Source organism: Hyperolius riggenbachi, chromosome 10 (genome assembly GCF_040937935.1).
Source record: "Hyperolius riggenbachi isolate aHypRig1 chromosome 10, aHypRig1.pri, whole genome shotgun sequence".
NCBI classification, from domain to species: Eukaryota; Metazoa; Chordata; class Amphibia; order Anura; family Hyperoliidae; genus Hyperolius; species Hyperolius riggenbachi.
The window spans coordinates 62,786,298-62,807,195 of record NC_090655.1 but is presented as its reverse complement, the minus strand read 5'-3'; the positions used below and the strand labels follow the sequence as shown (position 1 = coordinate 62,807,195).

General features: G+C 44.4%; 1 protein-coding gene across 1 annotated transcript in view; it reads right to left on the bottom strand.

Annotated features, from left to right (window-relative positions):
• ACSL5 (acyl-CoA synthetase long chain family member 5) overlaps nt 1-20,898 on the bottom strand; it is an 84,630-nt gene that overhangs the window by 47,560 nt on the left and 16,172 nt on the right. The window contains exons 2-9 of the mRNA XM_068256568.1: nt 16,184-16,356; nt 15,238-15,346; nt 8,619-8,683; nt 8,435-8,536; nt 7,873-7,972; nt 7,020-7,198; nt 4,219-4,251; nt 1,558-1,609 (exon numbers count right to left, since the gene is read on the bottom strand). Coding sequence (XP_068112669.1) covers nt 1,558-1,609; nt 4,219-4,251; nt 7,020-7,198; nt 7,873-7,972; nt 8,435-8,536; nt 8,619-8,683; nt 15,238-15,346; nt 16,184-16,339 — 796 coding nt within the window. The 5' untranslated portion in view covers nt 16,340-16,356. The remainder of the gene's footprint in view (nt 1-1,557; nt 1,610-4,218; nt 4,252-7,019; nt 7,199-7,872; nt 7,973-8,434; nt 8,537-8,618; nt 8,684-15,237; nt 15,347-16,183; nt 16,357-20,898) is intronic.

Below are 20,898 nucleotides of genomic sequence, written 5' to 3'. Positions count from 1 at the left end.
GTCTGAGTCCGGACTGGGTCAGACTACAGTGTGACCATCACTGATAAGAAATTACAACTATAAAACACTTTCCTGGCAGAAAATGGCTTCTGAGAGCAGGAAAGAGATAAAAAAGGGTCAAGATTTCATAGATTTTAGCTGTGGCATACTTCAATGAATGTGTCATTGAGCAAAAACAATAAAACAGTAAAAACTTAAAAAGTAGATTTAATCCAGCCATTTATGGTTTAGTGTTCGGATGGACGATTTCCTCTACAAAGTTATTTCTTGTTAAACTTTCCTCCTTGTTCCACCTTTCTCCCAGTTGCACTTATAAGTGCTTTCTCTGTCTATCCCCTCGACTAAGTGTGACTATATAATAGTGAATATTCGCCTTGATTTTGTTAACCAGTGTTATCCTTTCATGTGTTCCTCGCTGAATGTTTAAACATTTTTGTTATGCTGTTAATCCCATAATCCCATGTCTTTGACAATTTTGTTGTAAGATTGATGATCTACCTGTACCCTTAAGTATCTCGTACTTTAGTATAAACTGGACATTTACTTTAATAAAATTTAATAAAAATGATTGAAAACAAAAAATAGATTTATATATAAAATGAAACTGTGAAATATCTTGATAAGTAATTTTTAGGAGAAGGAAGATAGATACACATGTTTATTTAATTAGTTTATTTTCACCTTAGATGTCCTTTTACTTTCATAATTACTGAGTGAATTATTTAGTTGTTACATTGCTATACACTTTTTTTTTTCTTTTACAGTTAAGGCCCGGTTCACATTAGCGGTTGTTTGCCAAACGGACCGGATGACCTGACCGGATCCGGACCGGATCCGGATCGGAACCGTACGGTTCTGATCCGGATCCGATCCGGATCCGGATCGGAACCGTACGGTTCTGATCCGGATCCGATCCGGATCCGGTCAGGTTGCATCAGGTGGTAATCAGGATGCGATCCGGATCCGTTTGGCAAAGTTAACGTAAAAAAAAAAAAAAAATGTTGGGGTCTGGGAGGTCAGCAGAAGGGGGACCTGTGGAATCAGGCCCTCTGCTGTTTAGCACTCACCTCCACCTCCGACATGCTGCCAACATCCTGCCAACACCTCCAGCTCGTGCTGCTCCACTCCAAAATGCTTGCCCATGTGTCCCCAGCCAATATCGCCGCAAAAATCCGCATAGGAAGTGGGGTAGAACATCCGGATTTCTCAGCCAGTGTGTTGTGCGGCCTCCGGTTCCCATTTGTTTGTATTGGCCGGATGGTGCAGTCCGGCTCCGCCCCGGATACGGCTGCCGGAGGGGCCGGATGAAAAAATAGCGCATGTTGGAACGGAGGCCGGAGTCCGGATCCGGCCCGGATCCGGTCCGGCTCCGGTTCTGCAGAACGGACCCATGTGAACGGACGCATAGGCTTTAATTGCTATGCCGTGCGTCCGTTCCGTCCGTTCTGCAGGCGGTGCGGCTCCGGCACGGCGATTCCGGAGGGCCACCGCAAGTGTGAACCGGGCCTAAAAGTTATTCATTAATAATTCATTTATAGTGAAGCAGATGAAGAGTACCTGTCGTGCCACTGGTGAAACAGATCACACTCAAGTCATCTGGTTTTGGTGGCTGTGCGGAGAGAGAAAGTTACAGAAGTATGTGGCATTACTTATTTTATAAAGCCAGTAAAAAACGTTGCACTGTGGCTGTTTAGCTAAGTCAAGGCTGCCTACTTCTACTCTTAAAGGGAATGTCTAAGCAAAATAAAAAAATGAGTTTCACTTACCTGGGGCTTCTACCAGCCCCATGCAGCCATCCTGTGCCCTTGTAATCACTCACTGCTGCTCCAGTCCCCCGCTGGCAGCTAGGACGCATTGCGTACATTTTTACGCATTCCCACTAGTACAGGAACATTAACACATACATTTTTACGCATTACTGGTTCAAATTTACGCATTGAACCAGTAACGCGTAAAAATGCATGTGTTAATGTTCCTGCACTAGTGGGAATGCGTAAAAATGTGCGCAATGCGTCGCGCCGACCTCCGAGGTCGGCAAGCTGCTAGCGGGGGACTAGAGCAGCAGTGAGTGACTATGAGGGCACAGGATGGCTGCATGGGGGCGGGGCTAGTAGAAGCCCCAGGTAAGTGAAACTCATTTTTTTATTTTGCTTGAACCTTCCCTTTAAAAGCCTCACAGATATAAGAGCCATATCCAATCCATACATTATGCTGAAGAAGGCCTACGCAGCCTGAAACAGCAGTCTGCAAGATTCATTTTATGACTGTAAATAAAAATGGCTCCAGTCACTCAAATTGAAATTACAGCATGGCTGCATTTCAGCATATTTACTGTGCCCAGATTGGTGTCCTCCCAACTCTTTATTAATGGAAGAAACACTAACAGCCCCCCTTGTTCCAAGCACATGCCCCATGTGATGTAATCACAAGCATCACATTGTGAAGCAGCCACAACTGCTGGGCTGCTCTGGTACACAGAGCCGGGACAAGGTCCTCCAGCACCCAAGGCTGAGACAGCAAAGTGCGCCCCTCCATCCCTGCCACCCCAGCCATCACACACTGTTTGCTATTAGACTAAGAAGAGGCGCCACAGGGCCCACAACCTCCCCAACACCTTAATATCTAGTTATCTGGCTTGCAGTCACTGCTATGTATCCCCTTTTCTTATTTCTTTCTGCTTCAAACATAATTAGGAATGACAGCTGAATGAATTGTGCGCCCCCTCCTACACTGCGCCCTGAGGCTGGAGCCTCTCCAGCCTATGCCTCGGCCCGGCCCTGCTGGTACATCTTGCACACCCCCTGCACCAATATGAGGCTAGAAGAGGCACCACATGGAGGGTGAGGAGGCATCTGTCAATTAGTAGAAGCGAGGAGGACAGAGTAACAGGGCAAGAAAGACACATCAGTGGCATGACACCAGCAATAAGATTGATGTGGGGAGATAAGTATACTTTTTGAAGGGGACCTGAGATAAGAGGGACTGAGGGAAGCCAAAAGGGCGCCAGACATTTGGGCACCGCTGGGCGTTGTCACAGTCTGTAATGGGAAATATGGCTGTAGCGGCGATCAGAGGGTAATTTGGGTGGTGGTATAAGACGGAGCCCAAATTAAGAAAAAAAGTGTAATTCGGCCACCAGCAATAGCTGTTAGCTGAATTGCATCTTTTCCCTGAGTCCATGTCCGTTTTTCGGCTTCACCTTGCACCCAAATTTCCCGGCGCCATTTTGGATGTATGCAAGAGGGATATAGAGGCTGGTATATTTATTTGCCCTTAAATAATTCAAATGGCCTAGCTGTCCTGCTGATCTTCTGCCTCCAATCCTTTTAGCCCTAGAGCTTGAACTAGCATGCAGATCAGGAGCTCTGACTCAAGTCTGACTAGATTAGCTGCATGCTTGTTTCAGGTGTATGATACAGAGACTAATGCCAGAAAGATCAGCAGGACAGCCAGGCAACTGGTATTGTTTAAAAGGAAATAAATATGGCAGCCTCCATATCCTTCTTACCTCAGGTTCCCTTTAAGATTAGCAGTGCCCCTCCTGGCAGGGGTGTAGCAATAACCATAGCAGCCGTAGCAGCTGCTATGGGGCCCTGAAGCATAGGGGGCCAAGTGGGTACTTAATGTATTCAACATTAAGTTTGTGTTTCTCCACCCTCTGATGTTGTCCTAGTTCCCATGAACTACGTGCAGTTTTGATTGCATGATAATGCAAATTGCCCATTTAACTCTTTTCCATAGTGTAGGGGCAGCCGAGCAGGTGGCATTGCTTAAGAGTGTCTGCATCTGAGGGCCCCATGAAAGTATTGCTATGGGGCCCCATAATCTCTAGCTACACCACTGCCTCCATGAGTCCTTGTGTCTAACCCATCACTGTGCATGTACAAGTACAGTATAATACAAACATAGCATGTATGAGTCAAAGAAGCAATAAACCAGTAGATGAGGCTGTACACCTGGCTTTCAGGGATGTAAAGGAATGATCTGCATAACTCCACCCACTATTCTACAGTCCATTGTGCCTTTCAGACAGTACTGGGCCTGTTGTTTTCTGCCTGATAAGCCAGTGCCAGTTATGACTGTGCAGCAGCCCTTTCATGTGAAATCAAAAATACCTCCCTTCTTCCACCCATGATTGATATATCAGTATAGAAATCAGCTCTGGCCATAAAAACACGAATACAAATTTTATGTATCTTTGTTCTAAATGATGCTTACCATGGGCTTCTTAAAGTGCTCTTTCCCCAGGTACTGGATGAAAAGAAAAAAATAAGACATTGTTACTATTATTTAAATTACAGTTTCAATTAAAAAATAGTTTTCAAAAAAGACAGACTGAGTATGCATAAGTCAAGATTAAAGTTAGTTAAGGTCCTGTGCAGAAAGGATAGCTAACTGGGATTTACAAACACTTCTGGTACACACTAAGAGGCCTATTCTTCATTAACAGTGACATAGGAAAACAGTAATTTATAGTGCACTTTACTCTCTGAAAATGTACATTTTTTTGTATGTTTTTTAAATTTTAAAATGTATTTGAATGCTTTAAATGCTGCCCCTCTGCCTTGGCTCTTCTTATTCTGCAAACCATGGGAGTAAAATTGTGTTACAGGCAGCATGTTGTAAACAAAAACCTACCGGTAATTTTATCTTGATTATAAAGGTTAATGCTGCCACATTCTGCAGACTTATTGCAGTGCAAATGAGCAGGACTGTAAGTTCTGGTTACATGGGACCAGACACCTGAACAGCAGGTAATATTGCTATGTACATACTGAGCACGGCAATATATACGAGTACTTGTGTGCTAGCAGTGTATAGCACATTGCACAAATATGGTGACCCGCGGTACACAGAGATGTAGCTGGGGGAGCACATGTTTCCCCCGGCGCAGCACTGTGAGGGCGCTCAGCACAGCCGCTGCATCCCCACGTGCGTGAGAGGTGGCTCGCTGGCTGGCCAAAGTGCCCCCGATTCTCTCCCTCCCTCTGCAGAGGAGTGCATAAGCATCAACAGCAGCAGAAAAAGTGGGCACATCTGGCTATCTGAATGGGGGAAGCCCCCGGAAGGGGACACATTTGGCTATCTAAACGGGGGGAAAGGGGCATCTATGGCTACCGATAGGGGGAAGGGGCACATCTGACTATCTAAAGGGGTGCACATTTGGCTATTTAAAGGGGGGCACCTCTGGCTATCTAAACAGGGACGGATCTGGGGGGGGGGGGGGGGCAAGCGGGTATCTTGCCCCAGGCGCAGTTTGTTGAATTCTTAAAAAGGCGGCAAAATTTGGATGGGGAATGGCAGTTTAGGCGCCAAAACCTGACCTTGCCCCAGGCGCAACTTGGTCTAGATCCGTTCCAGTATCTAAACGGGGGAAGGGGACACTTTTGGTTATCTAAATGGGGGGAAGGGGGGCATATATGGCTGCCGATAGGGGGAAGGGGGCCCATCTGACTATCTAAACAGCATTTGCACATTTAACTCCACCCATGACCACAATCTGATGCTTGCCCAAGTACCGTACATTTTGTCCAGAGGGGGGTTCAAAAACGCTTTTTGTCCCCACTGCTGAAAACCCTAGCTACGCTTCTGTTGGTATACAAGTAACATCAGTGTTGCTATAGTAATAGTAATGCATGTTACCATAACAATGCTCGTTTTACCCATGTACCGTAGTTCACTTTAATTGGGAAACGTGCGGTACTCTGCTGGCGTCATGTACCGACGGTAATATTGCCCAGCACAGTTCATGCATCAAGCCCATAGTTACATAGTTACTTTGCCTAAGAAAAGATTTGTGTCGGTTGCATTCAGCCAATATAAAAATAAAAAGACGCCATCCTGCCACCAGAAACTAAAGTTGCTCCAGAAGAAGGTGAGAAACTCTTGGAAAACATGGGGCAATTTACAGGGAGGAAAAAAACTTCCTCGAGTCCACCTGGCAATCACATAATCGGTGAATCAATATTCTAATGTTAAAGCGTAGATAAAGTTCTGGCTCCTTTCACCTCTCAATAGCCTTGTAAAAGTAGATTAAAGAAGCTGTAAATACCTGTATTCAGATAGAAACAGTAGTGGTCACATGACTGACGCAGAGACTTGCAGTCCCATCCATGGATAGCCGTGCTATTCTCTACAAGGGGAGGTGTGTCTGAGCTGCCAATCAGCAGCCCTCCCAATCAGGATGTGTCTCTCAACTTCCTCCCTCCACCCACCCACCCATGAGGATCGATAGAGGCAGGTGGAATGGAGCTGCCAGTGGGGAAGAGGGACGTGTTTACAGCTGCAGGCTCCACACAGTCTGAGAAAGGGAGCCTGCTTGTTTATAGTCAAACAAGGAGAAACTCTATTTATAGATTTTTTCTTCAGCTTTATCTACATTTGCAATGCTGTTGTATGGGGGAGATAGCCAGAACTCCTTGGCAAGGAGCTTTTTAACTTGGGTGCTTCATTCTCCATTTGTAAAAGGGTGCCTCAAACTGAACCATATTTTAGGTGGCATTACCAATTCTTCATACAGGTAAGAATTAGCTCTCTTTTTTTTGCACCCGTGATTTGTTTACTATAAACAAGGATACAGGGTCCTTGGGGCCCTGGGCCAAACTGAATGGGGGGGTCTAATATTTTAATTTTTTTTTGTACCAACTGTAAACTTGTGACAGTAAACAGTTTCCTGACTATGCTACAGATTCTGATTTTGGGCCCAACTGCCACTTTCTCTGAACCCCATCACACCTCAGAAATCATAAGGATGAGCCAAAGCTACTACCTTACCCATTTCCTCTTATTCCATCTTTGAGTAAAATGCTCAAGAGTGGTGCCACCAGCAGGTGAAACACGGTACTGACAAATTCATAACTGCTGCTATTACATAACTGGGTAAACAGGTAGCCAAATTTCAACATTTTGACTATAGTGGCCCTAAGTAATCCACACAAAAGTCCATCACTCTCACAGTACCCCCTTCTATCAGCAGACTACGATTTGTACATTAGCTTGTACAGATAATATGACAATACCTCCACGTCTTTCATTACAAGCATCTCCACTCCGCACTTTGCTGCCCTCTCCTTCAGGTCGTCCTCAGGCTCCTCCATAAGGATGATGATTTTCAGGATGGGGGTCAGTCCCTTCTCACAGTTATCCAGCAGGATCTGAGCCTTGTCCGGCTTATCACAGATTACCAGCGACAGCTCAGCTGTGGAACACAGAAACAAAGTAACAGGTTATAAACCAATCAGAGATCACAACCTCTGGTTGTACAGTTTATAATTCATAGTAATAAACCATATCAGATCATGTGATCATGGCAGTGTTGAGTTGGATCTCAGAACTCTGAAAATTCTGTGCACTGATAAGGAGCTATAATAAGCTTAGTTTGTTTCGGATAAAGCACACCGAACCTTAAGCAAAGCTGCCTAAAGTGAACACTGAGATATGTTCATTCTGGATCCACATACCTCTGTGCGTTGTCTGTTTCATTCCTCATCCCCCCTCCCCCCCAGTCCCCGTAATCACTCCTTGAATAATCTGACTTTCAGCTAAAGTCAAATTCTTAGACAGGAAGAGGCAGGCTTGCTGTGATGTTCCCTCCTATCACCCATTCACTCCCCTTGAGGGGTGACTCGAGAAAAGGCTGTCAGGCCACATACACCACTCTTATGTCTGTATTGAGGATGGCATAAATTGGTGTTTTTTAATTGCAACTCTACTGGTGCCCAGAACCTGTTTTCTATATTACTGGAAATATTTTACATGTTTGTTGTTTAATAGTTTCAAGCCCTGTCCTCCGCAGTTTTACCTTGTCATGTGGGACCTTGTACTGGTGCAGAGAAGATGGCGTCTGTCATGCCATGTGACCGTATTGCTCACCTCTGTTGACAATGAACACAATGGCTTCAGGCCCCAGTGTGTCGTACAGTGGAACCACCACCATGGAGTACGTGTAACATCCCAGCTCTGCAATCACTACCTGTAAGAGAGAGAGAGACGGTAGAGACCAACAAATGCTCACTGTGGCTCAGAGACACACCTGCAACTACGGAAAAGGTTTAATATACAGTGGAGAGAGACTGGGGTGCCTTTGTGGGGTTGAGAGCCCTGGGCAGTTGCTTCGTTCCCCCTTTCTGCCAAATAGCCAGACCTGCCAAGTGCCAACTTCTCTAGCCTGTTTCTCTGATAGCCTCTCCTTATTCACTTTGAAGCCCCCCTCACAGCTTTTTGTGACACGATTAATTATGTGTCGGCAATACAAACTCTTATTTGTACAACAGGTCTAATGATAAGACACTTTGGGCCCGATACAATTCATTTTTTCTCCTTAGTTTCCTCCTAGGTGATGATCATTTTTAATTTTCCATTTAAAATAACTTTTCAGAATTTTGCAACTGACAAGGTACCAAAAACTAGGTGAACTTGCTTCAAGTATGATTACCTCCGGCCGATTTTGTGAGAAAATTCCAATAAATTGATCCGGAGAGGCTTGGCATCCCTTATGCAGAAGGCCAGATCCAAAGTACTCCGCTCTGTCTGCTACCTGCAAGAACATCAACATTGTCATGGTCACCCTCTGAAGTAATCACACAGCCTGTCTATAGGGTGCAGCTATCAGGACTGACCTGCCTGTAGGTTAACCATTCATAGGGCTTGTTTCGCTTCCGGTGTCCCAAGCAATCTCCTCCTCCTATGATCAGAGCATGGATAATGAAATAGGTATTAATGCAACTAGATAGAGATGAACCATAGAAACTGTGCCTGAACTTGGATATAAGAGGAGGTTCTCTTTCCAGACACATAAATACATACAGGGTAACTTCCAGGCTTCATATGGAGGCACACCTTACCTCCAATCACACCTGCCTCAGACCTCCAGTCATATCAATGTAAAACCTCAGGACACACCCCCGCCACACCTCCAGTCACACCTACATCAGAGCTCTAGTCACATCATCGGGTCTTTGGCCACACCCCCTCCACTCCTCCAGGCACACCTATGTTAAACCTCCAGTCATATCAATGTAAAACCTCTAGACACACCCCAGTCTCACCCCCACTACACAAGATCTCTGATCGCAGCCTCTCAACACCTCCAGACAAAAATACATCAGACCTCCAGTCGTTTCAACATCAGACCTCCGGTCATGCACTCACCACACCTCCAGTCACACCTACATCAGATCTCTGACCACGCCCCCTTTACACCTCCAGGCACACCTACATCAAACCACTGTCACATCAACATCAAATCTCTGGCCATGCCCCTACCACTTCTCCATTCACACCTATAGCACACCTTCAGACACATTTTCATTTTTAAAGAACAACTGAAGTCAGAGGGATATGGGGACTGCCATAATTGTTTAATTTTTAAACATTGCAGATTGCTTGGCAATCCTGCTGATCCTCTGCCCATAATACTTTTTTAGCCATAAACCCTGAACAAGCATGCAGATCAGATGTTTCTTACAAAAATCTGACAAGATAAGCTGCATGCTGGTTTCACGGGGGTGATTCGGACACTACTGATGCATAATGGATCAGCAGGACTGCCAGGCAACTGGTATTATTTAAAATAACATTTTTCTGTTGTTGTTATTTAGTATAAATACTTCATAATAATAATAAAATAAATATTTCCCCCTTTTAAAGAGACTCTGTAACAAAATGTTCAGCCTTATTTCTTCTATCCTGTAAGTTTCTATACCTGTTCTAATGTGGTCTGGATAACTGCAGCCTTTTCTAGTTGCCTGTCTCTTTAATATATCTAATCTTCTTTTCTTTGTCAAGCTTTGTCGACCCAGAGAGGAATTGACTGCTTCTGCTGTGATGGGGACAAATTATGCACCCCCTCCAGGCTCTCTGTGTGCGCTATGTGTATTCCTCACAGACCGTTTGTGAGGCTGAGGGAGGAGGGAGCTGCCTGTCACATGCAGAGAAACTGTGACTAATCTGAGACTGGAGTGCAGATAATTCACTATGTAATAAAAGCTTTTAGTATACTGTAACATGAGATATATATATATATATACAGTGGTTTGTAAAAGTATTTGGCCCCCTTGAAGTTTTCCACATTTCCACATTTTGTCATATTGCTGCCACAAACATGAATCAATTTTATTGGAATTCCACGTGAAAGACCAATACAAAGTGGTGTACGTGTGAGAAGTGGAACGAAAATCATACATGATTCGAAACATTTAAAAAACAAACAAAAAAAACTGCGAAGTGGGGTGTGCGTAATTATTCGGCCCCCTGAGTCAATACTTTGTAGAACCACCTTTTGCTGCAATTACAGCTGCCAGTCTTTTAGGGTATGTCTCTACCAGCTTTGCACATCTAGAGACTGAAATCCTTGCCCATTCTTCTTTGCAAAACAGCTACAGCTCAGTCAGATTAGATGGACAGCGTTTGTGAACAGCAGTTTTCAGATCTTGCCACAGATTCTCGATTGTATTTAGATCTGGACTTTGACTGGGCCATTCTAACACATGGATATGTTTTGTTTTAAACCAACCCATTGTTGCCCTGGCTTAATGTTTAGGGTCGTTGTCCTGCTGGAAGGTGAACCTCTGCCCCAGTCTCAAGTCTTTTGCAGACTCCAAGAGGTTTTCTTCCAAGATTGCCCTGTTTTTGGCTCCATTCATCTTCCCATCAACTCTTACCAGCTTCCCTGTCCCTGCTGAAGAGAAGCACCCCAGAGCATGATGCTGCCACCACCATATTTGACAGTGGGGATGGTGTGTTCAGAGTGATGTGCAGTGTTAGTTTTGCGAAACGCATAGCTTTTTGCATTTTGGCCAAAAGGTCTCCCGATCTGACCCCTTAGACTTTTACCTTTGGGGTCATCTGAAGGCAATTGTCTATGCTGTGAAGATACGAGATGTGCAGCACCTGAAACTACTGATACTGGAAGCCTGTGCTAGTATTTCTTGCTATCAGTGTGTGAAGAGTGGGAGAAGAGGGTTGCATTGACAATCCAACACAATGGGCAGCACATTGAACACATTTTATAAGTGGTCAGAAACTTGTAAATAACTCATGAAAGAATAAAGTTAAGTTAAAACCAAGCACACCATTGTTTTCTTGTAAAATTCCCAATAAGTTTGATGTGTCACATGACCCTCTTCCTATTCAGAAAACAAATGTTGGATTCAAAATGGCCAGCTTCAAAATGGCCGCCATGGTCACCACCCATCTTAAAAAGTTTCCCCCCTCATATATACTAATGTGCCACAAACAAGAAGTTACTATCACCAACCATTCTGATCTTATTAAGGTGTATCCATATACATGGCCCACTCTGTATATATGTACATATACAGTGGACAAGTTCATGAACGCTCCACCCCCATGATGACACATACCAGTCGGTGCAGGATCTAGAGAGCCAGTCCTTTAGCACATACCATGGAAAAAGGATCCGCAAACCAGGCTTGGCTTAGTGAAAAATTGTCCATTCTTTATTAGAAAAATCCACATGACAGAGAGTTGTGCAATAAAATCACAGGATCGACTGACGCGTGTCAGGCTTACAATCTGCCCTTAGTCATAGTCAAAGTGAACCTGTCAAGGAAGCAGCTTATAAATGGCTGTGAGGGGTGACTCCACTCCTCTCAGGCCAACAGCCAGGTCCTTGAAGGGAAACATTACAAACAAGTATTAAAAGCAAACTTGCAATGTATAAAATATTACAGAAATATGTAAAACAGTAAGAGTAATGTAAAAAAGAGATAACCACTGAAGCTACAGTATTGCTACAGGAAAATACCAAAAGGAGAAAGGGCCAATATAGAGACAAAGGGGTACTATGCCGGTCAATAGTCATATATTAGGTTCAGATCCCAACGTTTATTCAAACCTAAAGGTGTACGAGTGCCTAACCTATAAATCCAGTATGCCTCTCGTTTTAACCTCCTCTGATGGGACAGGTGACTCGTTCCACTCCCTGAAAACTAAACGATCTTAAATTACCTTTATGTACAGTTTCAAAATGTTTAGAGACTGCTGACTTTTGGAATGTGTTCCAATGTGTGCCACAATAGTGCTCAGCTATTCGTGCTCTTAGGTTGCGAGTGGTGCAACCCACATATTGAATCTTGCACTCTAAACAAGATATAACATAGATGGTATATTTCGTATCACAGTTAACATATTGTTTAATGGGAAAGCTAGTATTAAATGAGTAGGAAGGCACTGTGATTCCCCGCTTGTGACAATGACAATATTTACAGGTTCGATAGCCACAGGGGTATGAACCTACCGTGGCCAACCATGTAGGGGTATGTAATGAAGAAGGGGACCTAAAAAGGCTGGGGGAAAGGATGGAGCCTAGGGTCCTGGCCTTTCTGGCAGAGAAACGACATCCACCATCAAGAACTTTTTTAAGTTTGGGGTCTGAATGTAAAACTGGAAGATATTTTCTCACAATGTTAGTAATTTTAGTGAATTCCAAACTATATTCTGTGACGAAAGTGACTTTGTCAGTGCTGCCTCCCTCCCGTCTCGCAGTCCCCAGTAGGTCTGATCGTGTTCTTTTAGTTCCTTTGATCCGTCCTAACTCCAGTTGCCTGTTTGTGTACCCCCTCCGTCTAAGTCTGTCTTCCACCTGATTAAACTCAGATTGTAAATCACATGGATTAGAACAGTTGCGGGCTGCTCTAATAAACTCTCCCGTAGGAATAGCATTTATAGTGTGTTTAGGGTGACATGAATTGGCAAGCAGGATCGAATTGCCTGCTGTGGCTTTGCGAAATGTGCGTGTAGAGACCGAACAGGATGTAGAATCGCCAACCAGAGTTAAATCAAGGTAATCGATTTTAATAGTGTCTGAATTCATTGTGAATACAAGATTCAACTCATTTTGGTTGACATAAGTCAGGAATTCCTCCAAGAGGCCAGGAGGACCCCCCCACACCAACAACAAATCATCAATGTATCTCCCATACCATATGACATGGGAGGCAAAAGGGTTAGAATCCCCAAAGATGCGGAGCTCCTCCCACCACCCCATATAGAGGTTAGCGAGGGAGGGGGAAAATTTGGCCCCCATAGAAGCTCCGCATCTCTGGAGAAAAAACCTGGAATCAAACATAAAATAGTTGTGTGTGAGGAGGTACTCCACGGCCTCCAGGAGAAAAACCCGCAAAGACACATCAAACGTGGAGTATTTATTAAGATGAAATTCCAGAGCTTGAAGGGCACGTTCGTGTGGAATCGATGAATACAGAGAGGCGACATCCAAGGTCACCCATGTATATCCATCGTCCCACACGAAATCCTTGAAACTAGAAAGGACATGGCGAGTGTCCTGCAAGTACCCGGGTAACCTGAGGACAAGGGGCTGCAGATGTGCATCGACCCACTCACCCAGGCGTTCGCCCACAGAGCTGATACCCGCAACAATGGGACGGCCCCGGGGGGGAGCGCCCGGTTTGTGGATCTTCGGGAGGTGGTGGAACACGGGCACAACCGGATGGAGAGGACAAAGGTACTCAACCACCCGTTTGGTTAAAACACCCATGTCCTGCCCGCGGTCCAGCAGCCCCCGAAGATCAACAAGAAAGGCCTGGGTGGGATCCCGGAGCAAGGGCCGATACACATCCGCATTACCCAGCTGCCTAAGGGCCTCCTGTTGGTAGTCAGAGGCATCGAGAACCACGACCGCACCCCCCTTATCCGCCGAGCGTATGACTATATCATACGCTCGGAGTGGATGGCCTTGTCTTGGTAGGTTTACAGTTGTGCCATACTCCTTCCATTTCTGAATGATCACTTGAACAGTGCTCCGTGGTATGTTCAAATCTTTTTGTAGCCTAAGCCTGCTTTACATTTCTCAATAACTTTATCCCTGACCTGTTTGGTGTGTTATTTGGACTTCACTGTTTTGTTGCTCCCAATATTCTCTTAGACAACCTCTGAGGCCCTCACAGAGCAGCTGTATTTGTACTGACATTAGATTACACACAGGCGCACTCTATTTAGTCATTAGCACTCATCAGGCAATGTCTATAGGCAACTGACTGCACTCAGATCAAAGGGGGCCAAATAATTATGCACACACCACTTTGCAGTTATTTATTTGTAAAAGATGTTTGGAATCATGTATGATTTTCGTTCCACTTCTCACGTGTACAGCACTTTGTATTGGTCTATCACGTGGAATTCCAATATAATTGATTCATGTTTGTGGCAGTAATGTGACAAAATGTGGAAAACTTCAAGGGGGCCGAATACTTTTGCAACCCACTGCATATATATACGCACGCGCGCGCACACACACACACACACACACACACACACACACACACACACACACACACACACACACACACACACACACACACACACACACACACACACACACACACACACACACACACACACACACACACACACACACACACACACACACACACACACACACACACACACACACACACACACACACACACACCCTGGTTAGCTGGCAGGTTTCTTGTTTGTAAACACTGCCTAAAATTGGCGATTACAAGCCAGGATCGCGGCGGGGAGCGGTGGGAATGGCAAAGAGGGTTCCAGGAGATCACAGTGACTCGATTGGTATGTTTTTTATTGTACAAATCGGACAGTACAGATTCTGTCTAAATCACAAATCTACTTTATTAAGAAGGAAGTAAAGCAATACTTTAGTGCCTGGACATGTTTAACCTAATGTAAGCAGCGTTTTAGTACGTAAATATACATATTCAAACATCAGACCAGAAAGAGGGATATTTGAAGAGGAGAGAGGGACAGTCTGATTTGCTTCCAAAGGAGGGCAGGTTATGAGCTTTGGAATTGGCAGTGGTGTAGCAATAGGGGATGCAGAGCCTGCGGCACAACTGGGGCTCCTGGACCAGAGACGCCCACTAGGGGCTCTCCTTCTTCCATCTTTTTAGCTTTGCATTGGTGCTATGCTGGTAATGAGCACCTCTACATGTGCTGTGAATAGTGGTAATCATTAACAAATTTTCTTACTCTAAATATACCTCTCTGATACTGCAGCTGTCCTTGGTAGGATTTGGGTCTCCATATCAAAACAGTGGTTGGGGACCTATGTAAAACGTGCACTGGGGCCCCAAGCTCCTTTGTTACATCACTGTTGTATGCAGTTCCTGTCCTGGACTGATATCTTCCCAAAGGCCATTCTCCTGATGAAACCCACCAATTATTTCTTAGCAATAAACAGGACATAAAAGCCAGGTCTCTTGTCATTCATACCTGATACCCGCACACCTCTCATAAACACCTCATACAGGGTTTGGGCATCTTCATAGTAGTAGGACATAAGGGTGTCATCTTTCAGAAGGGCACTTCTCCGGGCTCCACCCTGTATTCAAATGCAGAAAACATCTTCAGGTCATGGTGCAAAAGAAAAAAGTCTATACATACTTGTTACTCACTACATACTGGAAGTCTTATGCTGGGCATACACGGGTCGATCCGGCGGCAGATTAGCCGCCAGATCGACCCCCGCCGCATCCCCGCTCGTCCGTGCATGCGCGCGGATCGATTCCTGCTTGTCCCCGCCGGCGCTTCTTATCACCCGCTCGATTCGCCGCTATTGTCAGCCTGCGGGGATCGAGCACGGAATCGATCCCCGTGGTGATCGGACACGTCGGATATTATCAATCGAGCTATCAGGCTCGATTGATAATCCTCCCCTCGACGCCGTGTATGCCCAGCATAATGCATAATGCTGGACATACACAGCGTCGAGGGGAGGATTATCAATTGAGCCTGATAGCTTGATATCCGACGTGTCCGATCACCACGGGGATCGATTCCGCGCTCGATCCCTGCAGGCTGACAATGGCAGCGAATCAAGCGGGTGATTAGAAGCGCCGGCGGAGACGAGCGGGAATCGATCCGCACGCACGCGGGGATGCGGCGGGGGTCGATCCGGCGGCTAATCGGCCGCCGGATCGACCCGTGTATGCCCGGCATCAGAGCAGTTGCTTAGCAACAGAGGATGGAAAGGTTGCGATTACACTGAGCCACGTGGCGTGGACCACAGGGTTCATCCTAAGAACCTCTTTCAGTTGTTACATTACCATTTCATTGGTGCTATAGTGATAATGACCAGGTTTTGGAGCTTCCTTATTGACAGAATACATCATTAATGACTGACATTGGTGAGTGGATGCTGTGAGCCTCCTATACTTACCTCGGTTCCGATGGACTGTTTGTTGAGGTCTATGGGTGGGTAGACAGATTTAGGCTTGGACAGTACATAGATAAATGCTGATATTCCGATTGCAATGAGAGCAACGATAATCGGTGTGGGGAGCGGCGTGAACAGGAAGCCGAGGCAGCAGAACATTTCCGCGGGTGACCAGTCTGTTCAATACAAAGATAAAAGAATCAAAATCAGGCTTCTTCTGCAGAATACACTAAATTAGAATAAAGTAACAAATGTATCACAAATAGGGATGGCGATGCTTAGGAGAACTCATGGAGAAGCATGTGATCAGTTTGATCAGCTGATAGATTTGTAAGGCTCTGATTTGCTGGTCAAGGTCATGCGTTGAACTAGGAAGTCATTATTATTATTTATATAGCGCCAACATATTCCGCAGCGCAGAGCACAGTAAGACAACACAGGGAACATAGGTACAACCAATAAATATACAACAGAGTCTCAAGCAGCACAAATATTGCAAAAAAAACAGTAAACATTAGGAGGATGACCCTGCCCTTGCGAGCTTACAATCTAAAGGGTAGTGAGAGACACACTACTCTAGGTAAGGAGACGTGGGGGGAATGGATGAGGCAGTGAGCCTTTGCCTCTGGTTACATTGTGAACAGATAAGTAAACGGGCTAAAAAATTGTATAAGCTTGTCTGAAAAGGTGTGTTTTAAGAGTGCGTTTGAAAATGTCCAGGTTGGGAGCATGACATACAGGCTGTGGAAGAGAGTTCCAGATAAGGGGTGGAGCTCATGTAAAGTCCTGCATGACAGGAGTTGATCAGCTTAGAGGCCAGGAGAATTTCTTGGGAGAAGTGAAGGTTGCGGGAGGGACAATATCTAGAGATTATTGAGGAGATGTATGAAGGGGACAAGTCATGAAGGGCTTTGTATGTTAGAGTCAGGAGTTTGAATTGGGTCCTCTGGCTAATGGGTAGCCAGTGTAGAGAAAGGCACAGTGGGGCTGCATCAGAGGAGCGTGAGGAAAGGTGAATGAGGTGGGCAGCTGAATTTAGAAGGAATTGATGTGCTAGCCTGTTTTTTGGTAGACCACAGAGCAGGGTGTTGCAGTAGTCTATTGCAAGTGTTAATAAAGCCAGTGCTTTATATATGCAAATGAGGCAGTCAAATTGCAATGGAATGCAGGCCTAACTCTCCTGGAAAGTAAGCAGAAGCCAGAACACCTGTAACTAGCTGTACAAACACTCCTGATAGCAGGATAATGTTTAAAAATTCAAAAGGTCATTACTTTTCTTTTGTTAGAAGTGAATGAACCAGATTTTGCACCACACTGACATGAAGCTGTTTAGACTTCAGACTTAATATTTAAATGACCACTGTCGTGAAAATTCAAACATTTTAAATACATGTAAACACATACAACTAAATTTCTCCCAGAGTAAAATGAGCTAGAAATTACCATTGTCCAATGTTGCTGTCACTTGCAGTAGTTAGTAGCAACCTGACAGAACTGACAGGTTTTTGACTAACCCATCTCCTCATGGGGGATTCTTAGGATTTTCTTTATTTCAAAAGAACTTATTGATTGGCAGTTGCTCAGTCCAACTGCCAAAATAGGGTGCAAATAGTTAGGCCTCGTTCACATTGCGTTTCGATCGCATTAGCGTTCGCGTTGGACGTTGTTTGAAGTTCTTTTTTTTTCCCCTCCTGGCGATTTCTGTTCGTTGGACATTTTTGGTAAGCATTTTTGTAGGCATTTGTGCAGAGCGATTGCGGTTTTTCACTTCCTCTCAGAAAGTGAACTCTTTGATCCGGAAAAGAATAAATACAATGTAATTCTTCTTAAAAATGCGTACGCAATCGCTGCACAAAGCGATTTTGTGAGCGTTTTGCATTTTTCCTATACCTTACATTGTAGCAAAATCGCCCCAAAAATGCCCCATGCAATCTGAACTAGTGCTTAGGATAGCATGGTGTAAGCGTTTTCAAGGCGGTTTTGATAAATCGCAGGTGCTTAAAAAAGTCCAACAACACCTCCAGTGTGAATGAGCCCTAAGTGGGGCAGCCAGCATATTTGTATAGATCTCTTCCAGGGATTGCTATTGTAAAAAATAAACAAAATACTAAAAATCCCTCATGAGGAGATGGACTAGTCCAAAACCTGGCACTTCTGTCAGATTTCTACTTTCTACTATAAGTGACAGCAACATGGGATATAAGTAATCTATGGCTCATTTTACTCTGGAAGAAACTCACTTCTTATTTGTATGCGTTTGCATGTACCAGTATTTTAAATTTTACAATTTGCGATAGTGGTCCTTTAACTTCTTAAATTGAAAATAACAATATGAGATTCTAGGAAAGTTCTGTTTATCATTACTACTACACCTACAATTAACTATCTCATACGTTTGTTTCCAGTTTGCATTAATGAGTACACAACTTTTTCTCCAAAACACATCACATCATTCGTCGTTAGGTATAGGTGGGGTCAGCTCAGTTTCCAAAATAAGCTCTGCATACCTGATTTAATGAGATTCAGAGTTGCTACTACATGTGTGAACATGTAACACTGAGGCCATGTGAAACTCATTAAAGCCTGAAGTTTCTAAAGTGCAATTCAATTAATTAACATTACCCAGCTGGGACCAACCCTTCTGTATCCAATTCTAAAGGTAAAGGAGAAATGTTCATTTTTTTCCCAACCGTGCCTGATACATTTGTATGTATATATATATATATATATATATATATATATATATATATATATATATATATATCTATATCGCTTCCATACAGGCTTTTATGTCAATGAAGCATAATACAAATTTGAAAGACACCTCCCTGCTGACTGAAATCAACCATGGCTACAAATTGAGCGGTCGAGGGGAAAAATGAGCAGTGAGCTTGAGGTCACTGAGATGGAGATGAGTATCTATGGAGTGAAGAAGCAGGTATTTTCCTTATTATATTTTGCAAAAAACTTCCATTTTATTTTTACAAAACATTTAAATGCATAATCCATTTAAGGTAGTATTCTGTTGAATTAATATTAAAATTTATTCCAAAGCTTGGGCTATATGAGTTAACGTGAACTTGAAAGGGAAAAAAGTGCCCCAAATGAGTGCTTTCACTAACAGGAAGTCTCTGTATAATCCAGTCACTTCCCCGTCCACATCCATGTGAAAAAGGAGCCTGAAAAAAAAAGGAGCAGGGGATTGCCACTAGTAGAATATCGGTAAAATTACTAATATTCTACTACTTAATTACAACCTTATTCTCACACAGAACCCTCCCTCTACAGATGCCTAAGACCTCCCTCTACTGATATCTAACCCTAAGACCTCCCTCTACCAATGCCTAACTCTAAGACCTCCCTCTACTGATGCCTAACCATAAAACCTCCCTCTACCGATGCCTAACCCTAAAACTTCACTCTACCAATGCCTAACCCGAAGACCTCCCTATACCAATGCCTAATCCTAAGACCTCCTTCTACCGATGCCTAACCCTAAGACCTCCCTCTGCTGATGCATAACCCTAAGACCACTCTCTACCAATTCCTAACCCTAAGACCCCCCTCTACCGATGCCTAACCCTAAGACCTCCCTCTACTGATGCCTAACCCTAAGACCTCCCTCTACTGATGCCTAACCCTAAGACCTCCCTCTACTGATGCCTAACCCTAAGACCTCCCTCTACTGATGCCTAACCATAAGACCTCCCTCTACTGATGCCTAACCCTTAAAACCCCCAGGTGGTGCCTAACACTTAATTCTTCCCTCCTAACCTTAACCTACTACCATTTGGGTAACCTAGAGGCAATTTGCGGCAAAGTATGTAAATTTGGGCACATGGAGACACCAAAGAAATAGCGGGCACCAAGGCATGCCGATATGCAAATTGCGGCATCGCATAGCGGGCACCTTTATAAAAGGTCGCCTATGGCATTCCTGTTTGGTGGCGCCCCCCTTGGCTTGGCTTTTTTCTGCCAAGCTTGAGTGGGCTCTGTGCTACTGCGCTGGAGGGAAGCATTCTGCACCTGCACAGTGCAGCTGTGCTCTTTCACAGACTGTGAACTTTCAGAGGTTCCTAGCCCTGGATCACTGGTTCGGAGAAAGACATGAGAAGGATCTCTCTACTGAGGTAAGTTTTTTTTTTTTTTATATTGCAGATTTACTTGAAAGTGTAACTTTACTTTTTCCCACAATCCTTCAGGGCAAGGTGAGATGTTGCCCCTCCCAGACGCAGGAACACACAGCACTTCCCCTATAAAACATTGAAACAGTTAGTCCACCTTCAGTGCTATTTGTTCCTGCGTCCAGGCAGGTCAGCATCTCAAATTTTGTTCAAAGAAGCAGCACAGTGTGGCACTCCCTTATTTCATAATGATGCACATGTGGGCAGATACTTATACAGGCCAATATACACTCACCACTGTCAACACCTTGTAATGGAGTGTGAAGAAATCCCTGGACATGTGCTCCGCACAGATGAATATGAAGAAAGTAAATGGCAGCAAATTGAGAAATAAGAAGCAGCCGCGTGCACCATCTGTCCATCAATTCGTGCTTTTAATCCTCCAAGTTCAACTCCATATGACAACAAGGAAAGTTCAGTGTACAAACTTAATTAAGGCATGTTCATACATACAGTTTAGTTGACAGCCGTGGTTAGGTGGGTGCCAAGAGTGTGAACGGGTCGGCGACGGCCGTTTCGCGTCCAACAGGACGC